Source organism: Gouania willdenowi, chromosome 3 (assembly GCF_900634775.1).
Source record: "Gouania willdenowi chromosome 3, fGouWil2.1, whole genome shotgun sequence".
NCBI classification, from domain to species: domain Eukaryota; kingdom Metazoa; phylum Chordata; class Actinopteri; order Blenniiformes; family Gobiesocidae; genus Gouania; species Gouania willdenowi.
The window spans coordinates 41,856,751-41,871,519 of record NC_041046.1 but is presented as its reverse complement, the minus strand read 5'-3'; the positions used below and the strand labels follow the sequence as shown (position 1 = coordinate 41,871,519).

Genomic DNA, 14,769 nt, shown 5'->3' with positions numbered 1-14,769 from the left:
TGTGTGTGTGTGTGTGTGTGTGTGTGTGTGTGTGTGTGTGTGTGTGTGTGTGTGTGTGGTGTGTGTGTGTGTGTGGGCGCGTGTGTGTGTGGGCGCGTGTGGGCGCACGCGCGTGCGTGCGTGCGTTTAAAGCTCTACTTTACTTCCTCTGCAGATCTCCACACTACGCCTGCCCAGAGGTGATCAGGGTAAGTGCTGGACCACGTCCATTCACAGTGACACCACACGCACACACACACACTATCTCCGTAATCATGCCTTTCTGTTGTTATTACTGTGCTCTGATCTGAAGCAGAAGTTATTCCACAGCTTTTAAAAAGACACAAAACCTCCCCCAGCTTCACTTTTCATTCAACTAAACATATTTTTAAAGGAAAAGCCAAATCCAGTTCTTTAAAGGGATCCTTCACTTTTTTTTTTTTTCTTTACAAATATGGCCTAAAACCTTTGAAATGTCCTTATTAGTAGATCTATGCCTAACAAAACACCATATTCATTTTATTAACTTTTAAAAATGAGACTACTTTACCGTTTAAGAGCTTGTGCGCCGCCATGTTGAAATGATGTCATTGATGATGTAACTCAACCCTTTTAATCCAATGACTTCTATAGAAAGTGAAGCATTCAGGATCATTTAGCAGCTTTTTCAGTCAAAATAACAACCTGTGCTGCTTTGGGTTGCTCTAAAAATCAGTAAAAAAGTTTAAAAAGTTGATGTAAACCTCTGCTGTTTTGTAGACGGCATGAAGAAGAGAGGAAGAGCTTTGTGCATGTAAATAAAATGGATATAAAAACTGCACTTTTTCCATTATTTTATGTATCATTGTTTTCAGGAAAATTTGAGTTGAGTTGTCTGTTTTATTATGGAATTATCTATGTTTTTTTTTAAGTTATTTATATTTTCCTGTGTTCAGTTCTGCAGCTGCACACACATCAATCACATCATGTTTTAGGCATTTTTATGCAAACAAGATTTTGTGGAGATTTGGTGAAGTCATTAAAAAACTAATATTTAAAATGACAATTTGGGAATTGTTGACTAATACACATGTTTCAGTAAATAAAGGCACATTTTTGGCAATTAAAAGGCTTCCAGTGTTTTAATGAGACATTTTTGGGAGAGAGTTGTTGTCAACAGTCACTGTGATTTACTGTGTGTGTGTGTGCGTGCGTGTGTGTGTGTGTGTGTGTGCGTGCGTGTGTGTGTCAGGGCGAGAAATATGACGGGAGGAAAGCCGACGCCTGGAGCTGCGGAGTCATCCTGTTTGCACTTTTAGTGGTGAGTGAGGCCGGCGTACCAAGACAAAAACACACGCACACGCACACACACACACACACACACACACACACACACACACACACACACACACTTCACTCACTTCACTCTTGACTTAAAAGCATCACTGCGTCCCACTCCACTCAATGTGAATATTTCACTTTTTTATGTCACTTCTTTCTAAGTAGGGGTGAGTATTGGCAAGGATGTTGCAATACGACACGTATCGCAATACTTGGGTCACGATACGGTACTATCGCGATATATCGTAATATTCTACCCAGTTAATATCAAAATTAAACGTAGAGATGAAAAATCAAGTTGCTGATCATTCAGAGGACAAATTGAGTCAAAACCATTTGCTTCAAAACATCCTATTTATTATCTATTATTAGTGTTTTTGCACATTTTCACTGAAAAAAAACAGAAAATGAAGTGTTACACACTGCCATCATAAAATAAACTGCAACAAAGTTTCTTTTCACTGAAACTACTGTGTAGAAGTCTCAAAGTAACCATGACAACATAATGATGGCATTGTAACAACTGTAAGTGAGAACATTAAGGATAAATCACCCTGAGTTACTTATTATGTACAAAAATAAGAAAAATATATAATTTATCCTATTGTATCAGTTTAAACACTGATATGAACAGATTATATGAAAATAAAATGTCTGTGCATACATAAATATTGCAGGTATTACACACTACCATCATAAAATCAAGTGCATTAAATAATCATTGCAACACATTGAAAGCATTGGAACCACCACTGAAATATTGCACAAATACACAAAAATATTGATTAAATCTAAAAAAATAATAATAATTTAGAGCTAGGGTAGGCGATTTTCTCCAGATACACTTTTTGCGTTTTTGGTTGAAATTGTCTTAATGTCCTGACAGGAATTAAGATCTTATGTGCTACTAAGAAAATCCATCATGTGTAGCAGCTGTAAATATGTAATAACTTCAACCAATGGAAAAAAACAAACCGTTTTTTTACCCAATCACGTCTCTCTGTCTCCCTGCTCGTTCTCAAAACCTCGCGTGCACAAGCCCACACTAAAAGCAGAGTTTTTAGTCACATTTTATATATAATGAGAAAGTTTAGTGTTTACTTACTGCTGAATGAGACGTGACGACACAGTTCCTACACAATACAAACGATGAGGGTGAGTGAAGGCTGGAGCACAGAGGGGAGGGGGGAGGAGGATGAAGGCGGAGCCAACCGGAAAGCTACATTCAAAACCATGCCAGCTTTCGAAAATCCCCAACCCTACCTTTAAATTAAAAAAAAAAAAAATTAAAATTTAAAAAAAAATACATTTTAATTTAAAAAAAACATTTGAAATTAAAAAAAAAACATTTGAAATTAAAAAAAAAAACATTTTTTAAATTAAAAAAAAAAAAAAAAGAATTAGAAAAATATATTTTTTAAATAAAAAAATCGATTTAAAATTGGCACCCAAAAAATTGTTAAATCTATTTTTTTTCACACCCCTGCTTCTAAGCAGGTGGTGTATACAGTAATAATGTGACCGTGTCAGGCTGTGACAGTTTATGAATCAACTTGTGTTTTTTTTTGTTTTTTCTCGATAAATCCTAAACTGTCTGGTCGTCACACACACATTAATCTTTGCTCTCAGGCTGAGTTGATTACTCTCCTGATGTCAGTGGCCATCTGGCCTCGTCCTGCTCTTCTTCTGTGGTATCAGTCAATGCGTCACGGCCCAGCTGGATGGATGATGGATGGATGATGGATGGATGGATGCTAGCGCTCCATTATCGCTGACTCTCGTTACTAATGTCATCATCACAGGTTGTGTGTCGGTGATCAACAGCTTTGGTCTGTTTTATTTTCCACCAATCTCAGACTGGTCTATAAATACAGATAATTCATATTTTTATCATGTGTTAAAATGAACAATCTGAGCTGAGATTCACATTTCCCCATGAAACCAAGTCTGTGTCATGAAATAAAGTGGTGGGATTAAAGAAATGTATCTAATGAATTAGAAACTTTGTAATTAATAATCTCGATTAATCTCAATTAATCATTTAACAATATTTCACACAAGAAGCAATGTTTTTCCAATTGAAATGGATTTTGGTATTTGACTGAATCAATGAAAATAAATGAGCTTAAACAACAAAATGGTGTTTATTATTTTCATCACTGAGTGCTGACATAATGTGTAATATGAATAAAGAATTGTAAGATCAGCAAACTGTTTCTTACACAATTTTCACACAACTGGGATTTTGTTTTTCATCCAGTGTTTTTTTTTTTTTTTTTTTAAATTAACGCCCACCATACTTCTCCTCGGGTTCGCCCTCTTGTAGTCTGTGCATCAGTATTATGGGTATACTGGGAACTTGTGAAATGAGAAAGGTTCCGTGTGATTTAACTGCATTTTTTTTTTTTTTTTGCCTGTTATTTATTTATTTTTTTTTTTTGTATTTGAATTATTGCAATTAACCCATTAAATTCCCAGCCCTAGAAATAACAAATTGTTTTTATTTCGATTTAATGAAAGAAGCACATTTCATATAAATTGTCACTGTACAAAAGAATACAACCAAACTTATCTGGCTGACTCCGACCAATCAGCAGTCGAATGACGCAGCAAACACGTATAAAATAAATTGTAGGATAAAAATATTAGAAATATTAAAGTCACTCAGGAAGATACTTGTTTTTATCACAGTGTAGGCCACATCGATCAATAAATTAAAGATCATTTGCTCAAAAAAAAGATGTAAATGGTTAAAATTGGTATTGACATTATTAGAAAAGTTTTTGCATTGCATTGTGGGACTTTGAGTCCCATAGAAGAGTGAAAAGAATGAAAAAGTTGCTTTAAAAAGTGTTTTTATTTTCATTCTTACTGTGATTACTTGTTGTTTCTGAACCAGAAAAGGAAAACATTTATTTGCTCTAATTTGTGTCCTTGTTTGCACTTCCACATGTAAATGATGATGTAATGTATGGAACAAGTGACAAATATCAGTCTTCACTTGTATTTCCTTGATTTTTTTGACAAATTTTTAATTATTTTGTGGAATAATTTGTGAAAAGCTGCAGTTTTTTTGAAGAATTAAAAGTTATTTCCACAATTTGAGATTAAACATGGCTGCCAACGTGTGATATAAATATGGGAAAACTGAGTTTCATTGAATGTGTATATTTTGGACGGACTAAGTTATCTATAATTCAGTTTGTTGGTATTTTACTCAACCATTTTCCAGTGATTCTAAAAGCTTTTTCTTTCTGTTGGTATTAGAATCTGTTCTGTTACGTAGACGTCGTTGGGTCGATGATAAATAGTTTTTTTGTTGCTGATTTGTGCACATATTTCCCGTGTCGTCCCTCAGGGCGCTCTGCCTTTTGACGACGACAACCTGAGGAACCTCCTGGAGAAGGTGAAGCTGGGAGTTTTCCACATGCCTCATTTCATCCCGCCCGACTGTCAGAACCTCCTGAAAGGAATGATTGAGGTGGACGCCGGAAAACGTCTGACGGTGGGTCAGACTCCTCCAGCATCATCATCATCACACACACACACCTCCTCGTTCTGCATTTAGCTGCCTCATGCCCTGAGGGACGGCTAAATTTAGCCTGTTTGCTCCGTGATTGGCCCTCCAGCTACTCTGCTCTGCACACGTTAGTTTCATCTCAGGCCTGAGACGTGCTTCAGCTGGAAATAGAGAGATTTGAGGATGGATGAGCTCATGTCTACTTCCTGCTGCTTGTTCTGTCTGTTGAATGATCAAGTTACACCTGCTAATAAACCCCGCCTCCATTCTTATCCATACGTTGACGAATGACCACATTTTAAAAAGGAGCGTGTCAACATGTCTGATTATAAGAAGTGACTTCATTTACTCCACGTTATTCTTTTATTTCATTTAGTTTGAAACCGTGGTTTAATGCTGACTCAGCAAACCTCAAAATAATGAGTCATAATCTTCCTCTATCGCAGATCTATTATAAAAATGTAATAGTTACATTATTAACATTCATGTCAGCATTTAGAATAATGACTGATCTGAGCATTAACACAGAAAACAACAAAGAGTTGTTTACGTGTGTTCTAATTGACGTTCTGTGCATTTTCCGTGTGGTTCTGTATTTTATTCAGGTGTTTTTCTGTATATATCTTGTTGTCTTGTGGGTTTTTAAAGTACATTTTTGTATTTTTGTTGTTATTTTTTATTTCTGGAGTCAATTATGTGTATTTTAATTGTTTTTTTGTCTATTTTTAGTAATTTTCTGTACATTTCTAGTTGTCGTATGGGTTTTTAGATTCAATTTACTAAAGTTGTTGTTGTGTATTTTCAGTATTAAAAGAGATGGATGGATAGATAGATAGATGAATAGATAGATGGATAGATGAATAAATAGATAGATGAATAGATAGATAGATAGATGAATAGATAGATGAATAGATGGATAGATAGATAGATAGATAGATGAATAGATAGATGAATAAATAGATAGATGAATAGATGGATAGATAGATAGATAGATAGATGGATAGATAGATGAATAAATAGATAGAGAGATGAATAGATAGATAGATAGATGAATAAATAGATAGATGAATAGATAGAGAGATGAATAGATAGAGAGATGAATAGATAGATGAATAGATGGATAGATAGATGGATAGATAGATGAATAGATAGATGGATAGATAGATGGATAAATAGATGGATAGATAGATAGATGGATAGATAGATGGATAGATAGATAGATGGATGGATAGATAGATAGATAGATAGATAGATAGATAGATAGATAGATGGATAGATAGATGGATAAATAGATGGATAGATAGATAGATGGATAGATAGATAGATGAATAGATAGATAGATGGATAGATAGATAGATGGATAGATAGATAGATGGATAGATAGATAGATAGATAGATAGATAGATGGATAGATAGATAGATAGATAGATAGATAGATGAATAGATGAATAAATAGATAGATGAATAGATAGATAGATAGATAGATGGATAGATAGATAGATGAATAGATAGATGGATAGATGAATAGATAGATAGATAGATGAATAGATAGATGGATAGATGGATAGATGAATAGATAGATAGATATCAGTTTCCCAGCATCACCACTAAGAGGAGCCAAATGCATCAATATCTCTGAAAATGGTGTGAAACATTTTCCTTTTGAAACATCTGGAATCTGGACCTAAAAAGGACGTATGCCTCTTGTTGTGCATACGTATTAGTACATTTGGCCACAGGAATGATTTATTTATTTTTATTTTTATTTTTGATCTTAAAGTCAAAAGTGGACTTTTAAAGAGGATTTCCTTTGTCATATAAACCTGTTGTTCTTGTCGTTGCAGTTGGAGCAGATCCAGAAGCACACGTGGTATTTGTAAGTACTTTTGACCTTATTCCATACAGTATGGTCTCTGAATAACCACTGAAAGGTTCTTTAAATATTAATTATTTATTAGTTTCTGCTCAAATGACAATGACACAGTTAGTTTTCATCAGAGTCTCTGACGGAGCCTGTGTTGGGTGTTTCAGAGCTGGAAAGAACGAGCCTGAACCTGAGCAGCCCGTTCCCAGGAAGGTTTCCATCAGACTACTGGGAGTGGTGGAGGACATCGACCCTGACGTCCTGGAGAGCATGCACTCCCTGGGCTGCTTCAGAGACAAGGACAAGCTCACCAAAGACCTGCTGTCTGACGAGTAAGTGAGAAGCCATGATAAAAAGCTGCAGAGGAAGCAGATTGAAAGAGGACGAGAGCAGAAGAATATTGTCACTTTGATGAATTCTTCTATTTAATGTGTCCCTGTGTCGATTAAACGTACTTCTGTCCGCCTCTTAAACAGTGGACACACACGCAGCTCACAGCGTTAGCTTTTCTTCTCATTCCAGCGATAACCAGGAAAAGATGATCTACTTCCTGCTGCTGGACCGTAAGGAACGTTACCCGAGTCAGGAGGACCAGAACCTGCCCCCACGCAAAGAGATTGGTACATTAAAAACCATAATCATAATATAAACGGTAATAAAGAGAAAGCTTGTTTGTTTTTGTTGCTGTTTTGTGTGTTTTTAGAATTACTTTGTATATATTTGTTGTCATTTTGTGTTTCTGGAGTTATTTATGTGTATCTTAATGGTCAGTTTGTGTGATATAGTAAATTTTTCAGGGTTTTTTGTGTATATTTGTAGTTGGTTACCTTGTGGGTTTTTATAGTAAATATGTGTATTTTTCTGTGATTTTGTTTGATGTATAGTCGATATCACATTTATTGTTTCCATAGCGACATTTCATTTCATCCTTTATCTTGACAAAGCTGTCAGATGAAAACCTTCTTCTTCTCCTCCTGTCATGCTGTCAGCAGACCCCCCCAGGAAGCGCGTGGACTCCCCCATGCTGAGTCGTCACTGTAAGCGGAGGCCTGAGAGGAAGTCCATGGAGGTGCTGAGTGTGACTGAGGGGGGGTCGCCCGTACCTGTGAGACGAGCCCTGGACATGGCCGGCCATGGTCAGAGGTAAGAGACCACGAGGGGGGGGGTCATGTGCAGGTCCCCATGGATTATCACTGATGTTTAATCATATAGTTTAGTGAGCTGCTCCTCTTCATCACCTCCTAAAGAACCCCATCCCTTTAATGCTCCTCTTCATCACCTCCTAAAGAACCCCATCCCTTTAATGCTCGTTTGCTACTTTGAACTGTGCCTAAATACAGTATACTGTATGTTTGTGGGCTTCACTTTCTCAGATGTCCTCAGAACTTCTCACTGTAGTTACATTTCATGTGGTTTATTTAACATTTAAAACTAGAGCTGGTTGGTTAATGAACGATATTAGAACTGAATCATGAATCATTGATATTTATCTGGATGGTTTTGTGCTCAGTAATTTATTATTTAATCTGATTCACCGACAGAATCAATGATTAAAATAAAAACAGTAATAATAATAAAGTGTATTGAACTGCATCGAGTAAGTGAGTGACTTACTACATATTATATTATAATATATTATAATTATATTTTTATTTAATCTATGTATAGAAATTATGGATATAAAAAAATTATGTAATTATTTATGTAGATTTATTTGATCTGATTAAAATAAAATAAGATACAATGGCAATAATAATAATAATAATAATAATAATAATAATAATAATAATAATGAAAATTAAATACATAGTTAATACATAATTTATTATTACAATTTAAGTATTGAACTGGATTTGTTAAGGGACCTACGAATTGAATTTTAATTTATTCTATTAATGTATGTTTAAAAAATCGATTGCTATATTGTTTTATTTGATCTGATTAAAATAAAAAAATACAATAATTGTAATAATAAGACTAATAAAAATGAAATGTGTATTTAATTAATAAAATATAAATATTGAACTAGATGTGTTGAGTGACTCACTACATTGGTTATATTTATATGAATGTATATATAGAAAAAAAATAGATGTTTTTTTTTTACATTGATTTATTAATAAAGGGTAATTTTTATATAGACAATAAAAGGATTTTATTAATTTTTTCCATTTACCATTCGTTACTTTTTGCCTTCTTTCCCTTCTGTGTGTTTCTATTGTGTTAAATGCAATAGCTTTAACATTTCTGAAACAAATTATTAAAAGAAAAAATGAAAATCCAGATCCATTAATTATTTTTTCTGTCACTCCGTCCTCCTACTTTCACTGCAGTAAAAACCAAACCATTAGAAACTAAAAGAGGGTAAACACACACTAATAGTGAACATGGTCATTTAAGCATCGTTTTTATCCTCCTGGAGCTGATTTAATGACTGTAATAACAGCAAAAATAGACAAATTACATTTAATAACGATCAAATGAGTCAAATATTCAGGTCGACTAAAGATGAAAAACACACGATAAGGACCTTTTCTTAGTTTTTGTCCTACGCATGTTTGTTCCTCTGGTTGCCATGGTGACTTTGTTGTTGTTGTTTTTATTTTAATTTGACAGTGTTTGAGTTGTCCTGTTGTCGTTGTTGTTGCATGCATACATTGGATTCTTCCTTACGTGACTGTATTTCTGTTTGTTTTTTTTTTTGTTCTTTTCTGCCCTTTTTTTTAGCAAATCTGTGTTCAGTAAAAGCTTGGATATCACAAACGCTAACTGCAGCAAGGAGGAAAGGTATTGATCGCTCCATAAATGATAACCGTGTGTCACTTTGTTCAATTCTGACCATTCGTCTCCATTTCTACTGTCATTGTCATGTTCTGTGAGCTCACTCATTCATCACTGAGGATTTTAACTAAACATTATTGGATAAATATTTAGAGGCTTGAGCATCCCTGAAACCCTGTACAGGATAAGCAGGTACAGAAGAACATGCAGTTGAAGAATTACAATTTTATCCTCACATTCCAAAGCCTGATATGGGTTTTTTCATCCCAATGGGGGAAATATTGAGTCTAATTTTGTGCAGTTTTCCCAAAAAACATGCACACTATGACAGAAAATTACACAAATTGATAAAAAAAAATAATTAACAACAAAAAATGACAGAGAATACACAAAATGACTCCAAAAACACTCAAAATTTCTACAAAAATCCACACAAAAGAGCAAAAATTAACAAAGTGACCAAAAAAATGCACAAAATGACTCAAAGAAGATACAAAATGACATGAAACAATACAAGATCTTACAGAAAGGTACACAAAATGACTCAACAACGAAAATACAAAAAATGACTCCAACTAGCTACAGAAACAAAACACATTAAATGACTCCAGAAATATACAAAACTATAAGAAAAATACACAAAATGACCAAAACATAGACAAAATGAGTGCAAGAACATACAAATGGACAACGAAAAATTCACAAAATGACAACAATGATACTGAAAATGACACAAAACAAAAACAGATAAAACTCTTTGTCCTTTCCTGGATTATAGCTCTGATTGGTCAATATTCTAAAGGCTCAAATGAACTCTGATCATGTGATAACAGTTTCCAGTGTCTGCTTTAGATCTACTTTACAGCAGCAGAGGAACAACAATAAACACATGAACACATTCAACCCATTCTTTATTCTTGGAAAAATGACTTTTTCTGCTTCAATCTTTGTAGTTTATTTATGTACTCAGTTTATTTATTCAGTACTTCTGTTGTATGCATCTGAATGGTTCGTAGCAGGTTGTCAGAGCCCAGAGAGACGAGACCCGCCTTAAATGTAGAACGTTCCATGTTCCTGCCCCATGTGCAGCATCCCATCAATGTGTCCCAGTGAGCATCAATTATCAGCACCAACAGCCACTCTCAGGACGCCCAGGGCGTGAGAACTTGTCCTCGTCTGTCTGTGAGAAGCAGTCGGAGCGCGTTCTTCTTTCTCCCACTTAAGTTTGTTTTTAGATCGTCTCACGTGTGAAGCCGACACGTCACGTTTCACTGCGTGCGTTAAAGGTTTTGGGGTGTGTTCGCACTCGTGTATGATTTCCTGCCTCCCCGTGTGTGGCTGAGAGAGGAGAGGAAGACTCTTGGGAATTACAGCATGTACAGAGATTAGCATAATTTAATAAGCGGCTATGCAGATGGAGCACAAACAGAAGATGGAAACGAGGGGCACACTGAAAAGCTAATTGAGGATTTGTCTGACGATGGAACATGTTTTGTTGGGCTTTCGTTACAAAAAAACTTGTTTTCTGGCTGAGCGTTCTCACGCCATTCACAAACGTACGTAAAATTATATGTTTCATTATTACTGTACATTCAGTGTACGTACAGTAGCAGGTGATGGTGACTGCAGGGACTGAAAATATTGGCAAAAAAAACAATTTCACCAGAGTCAAAAAAAACATAAAATTAAAGCAAAAATACACAAAATCACTAAAATATCTGTGAAAGTACACAAAAAACAGCAAAAATACACAAAATAACTACAAAACTACAGAAAAAACAGCAAATATACACAAAATGACTAAAATATCTATTAAAAAAAAAAACAGCAAAAATACACAAAATTACTCCAAAATATAAACAAAACTACAGAAAAAAACAGCAAATATACACAAAATGACTAAAATACCTATAAAAGTCCACAAAAGCAGAAAAATACACAAAACAAATTACTCAAATTATCAATAGAAATGCACAAAAAAACTGCAGAAATATGCAAAATGACAGTAATAATACCCAAAAAACTTGTTCCCTGGCTGGACATTTCATAATCACTGTACATTCAGTGAAGCTACAGTTTCCCTTTTCCAACAGCAGCAGGTGACGGTTACTGTATAGGGATGGAAAATAACGGCAACATTTTCACCCAAAAAACACTCCCAACAATTCCAACCGTTTCAAAAAACATAAATTGAGAGAAAAATGCACAAAATGATTGCAAAAACATAGAAAACTACAAGAAAAATACACAACATACAGCAAAACAAAATCTATAAAAAAAACTCCAAAAAAAACAGCAAAATCAACCAGCAGGTGACAGTTACTGTAGGGATAGAAAATAATGGCATCATTTTTACCAAAATGCACAAAATGACGGCGAGAACATACAAAACTACAAGAAAAAACACAGCATTTTTACCGCAAAAATCCCTAACAATTCCACCCAAGTTAAAAAACAAAATGACATAAAAAATATACAAAATGACTGTAAAATATTTACAAAAGTACATCAAATGACTGTATAATAGAAATACAGAAAAACAGTAGGGACACTACAGTTTCACAGGTAACGATTACTGTAGGTATAGAAAATAACGGCAGCATTTTCACCCAAAGGAACATTAGATGTAAACTCACTGTCCCGTGTGAAGACAACACCGCTGGGACACATCGTCATTTAACGTGCACGCTGAAAATGTGCGTGTGCGTGCTCTTCACACGCGTTTAACTATGATTTACTGTTTTCAATTTTCCATTCCAACAAAGTCAAATTGTCTACAGGCAATTAAGCCCCAAAGTCCTCAAAGATTCCATCAGTTCTCCACCATCGCAGAGTCAAAGGCAAATGGGTCTATTCTGTGTGTGTGTGTGTGTGTGTGTGTGTGTGTGTGTGTGTGTGTGTGTGTGTGTGTGTGTGTGTGTGTGTGTGTGTGTGTGTGTGTGTGTGTGTGTGTGTGTGTGTGTGTGTGTGTGTGTGTGTGTGTGTGTGTGTGTGTGTGTGTGTGTGCGTGCCTTGTTTTTACTCGTTTAGTGGGGTCCAATATTCTCAGCCATAAGAATGCAAATAGGTTTTCTTGAGTTAATGAGGACTTGATGCAGTTAATAATTACCTGTGTGAAGAACAATGTTATTTAGTCCTTTTTAGACAATTTCATGCTCACAAATTTGTGGGAAAAAACACAAAAGAAAGTCGATACAGTTCTTTATGAGTGAGTTGGATGTGGCGATCGTTTAAAAACCTTTTTATCCAACATCGGTGCCTGACCTCACACATTTCTTCTCAAAGATTAGGAGTGAGACGTCATAACAGTGTCTATATTATTTTAATGATTAATATTTTTTTTTTCCCCCACAAAACGAATACCATCAGGTCAAAGAATCTGCATGAGAAGCTTCACAAGTACTGCTGTGGAAAAAAAAGTGTGCGTGCGTAAGTGTGCGTGTGCGTGTGTTTGCATACTTAATGACTTTTGGGCAAAAACGGGAAAGAAGAAGAAGAGGAAGATATGAAAAGTTAATGACACGTAAATGAAAAATGAAAAAGCTGGTGAAGAGAAGAAAAGAGAAGCAGCGCTAATGAATTTTGCAGTTAATGTTTGACTCGCCGCGCGTGTGTGCGTGTGTGTGTGTGTGAGACTCTACATCAGGTTTTTCAACCTTGGGATTGTGGAATGTCTAGTAAAAATAAAATATTAAAAATGACTGATTAAAATTCAATTTTTTTAATGTTTTTTTTGTTTTGTTTTGCACAGATAAAAAAAACAATACATAATTCAATAATTTAAGGATTTTTATTTGTCATTATGTGCCTGAACGTGTACATAACAAAATAACGTCCCCAAGTTTCCCGCTAAGCCCCTAAAAAAATAGAATAAAAGAAAAACAAATAAAAATAGAAAAACACCAGTAATTTGAATAGGATATATACACAATAATACAAAAATCAATAGTGATAATATCATAGAAATAGATACACAGAGTAGGAAGAGGCAGAAAAAGCTTTTTCCAAATAAAACACCACGTATACATTCTCTAACAACTGTTTTCTATACTTTCACTTTCTCAAATATAAATCTAGTTCAAATAAAAATCAGTATGAAAATTGAATTTAGAGGAAGAAAAAGTCTCTGAGGTCACCAGAAATTTGTGAAATAAAAATGGGGTCACGACAAGAAAAAGGTTGAGAACCACTGCTTTACAGGCATAGACTAAACTACAAACAGCTGTAGATTCTACCAACGCACATCTGTGTGTGTTTGTGTGTGCATGTGCAAGCAGCTACAGGCAGATTTTCAAAATAAGAGACTCGTGTTAATTTTAAAAATGCTTTAATTTATGCTCTAATAAATGTTTTTGTTGAATTAAAGCAACAAAGAGTTAATTCTCAAACAAATGAAGGGCATTCTTCATGACTGTGCGCTTCCGTGTGATTGGCTACTTTTTAATCATGTGTCTCACAGCCTTTATAACTGGAACTCGTTTTGTTTTTAGATCTCGGTCCATTAGCGGAGCGTCGTCCGGTCTGTCCACCAGCCCCCTCAGCAGTCCCAGGGTAAGTTCTGTCACCTTTCTGCTCTCACTACCCACAATGCACCTTGGTGGCTGGCTGGCTGGCTTTGCTGGTATGCTTTAACACGCACACAGGGATCCATTCCCTTCAGATCTTCATCAGCTGCTTCATCACAGACTGTGTGATGAACAGATGAGCTGATGGAAAAACCATCACTCCATCTGTCACAGTAAAGTTATTATTAGCCTGAACGTTTTAAATGAGACCAAATTAATGACAGGAGCCTGTGAATTTTGACGTGTGGGACTATCTCTAGGACGTGTGTTTACCTGGCTGCACGGATGTGTTAACGTGTCAGGTTGTGTCACAGTCAGACCAAGGTTACTTTCTTTAAAAAGCACCTGAATATATTGATTTAAATTTCTTCTATAATGTGATTTATCTGGTAAACCGCCTGATGTGTTTGGACTTTGAACTGTACGCTTTAAGGACCTTTTACTTAAAAAAAAAAAAAAAAATACTTTTATTGTCAAACATTCTGATTTAATCTGTTACGTTGGTAAATTCAATTCGATTTTCCTTTGTTTATAAAGCTTCAAATATAACAAGTTTTACTGAAAAAAAAACCCAACAATTCTCCATGAGTCAGTGTTGGGACGTGGTCCCGTATCCTCACCCCCACCGAGACCCAGACAAGTGGTCCTCGTCTCTAAAAAACAGAGTATATAAAGTCCAAAATCACTAAAACTAATGTATTTGGTATGAAGTCATGTTGGTAATTGATCCTAGTCCAAGT

At 35.3% G+C, this 14,769-nt stretch overlaps 1 protein-coding gene across 11 annotated transcripts in view; it reads left to right on the top strand.

Annotated features, from left to right (window-relative positions):
• LOC114460786 (serine/threonine-protein kinase BRSK2-like) overlaps positions 1-14,769 on the top strand; it is a 137,569-nt gene that overhangs the window by 105,300 nt on the left and 17,500 nt on the right. For 4 of the 11 annotated variants that reach the window (XM_028442707.1, XM_028442698.1, XM_028442685.1 and 1 more), the window contains exons 6-14: positions 155-188; positions 1,211-1,279; positions 4,658-4,804; positions 6,664-6,695; positions 6,851-7,015; positions 7,206-7,303; positions 7,673-7,826; positions 9,411-9,470; positions 13,955-14,015. In XM_028442707.1, the coding sequence (XP_028298508.1) occupies positions 155-188; positions 1,211-1,279; positions 4,658-4,804; positions 6,664-6,695; positions 6,851-7,015; positions 7,206-7,303; positions 7,673-7,826; positions 9,411-9,470; positions 13,955-14,015 (820 nt within the window). The remainder of the gene's footprint in view (positions 1-154; positions 189-1,210; positions 1,280-4,657; positions 4,805-6,663; positions 6,696-6,850; positions 7,016-7,205; positions 7,304-7,672; positions 7,827-9,410; positions 9,471-13,954; positions 14,016-14,769) is intronic. The other 7 variants (XM_028442712.1, XM_028442686.1, XM_028442681.1 and 4 more) reach the window with 3 other exon arrangements.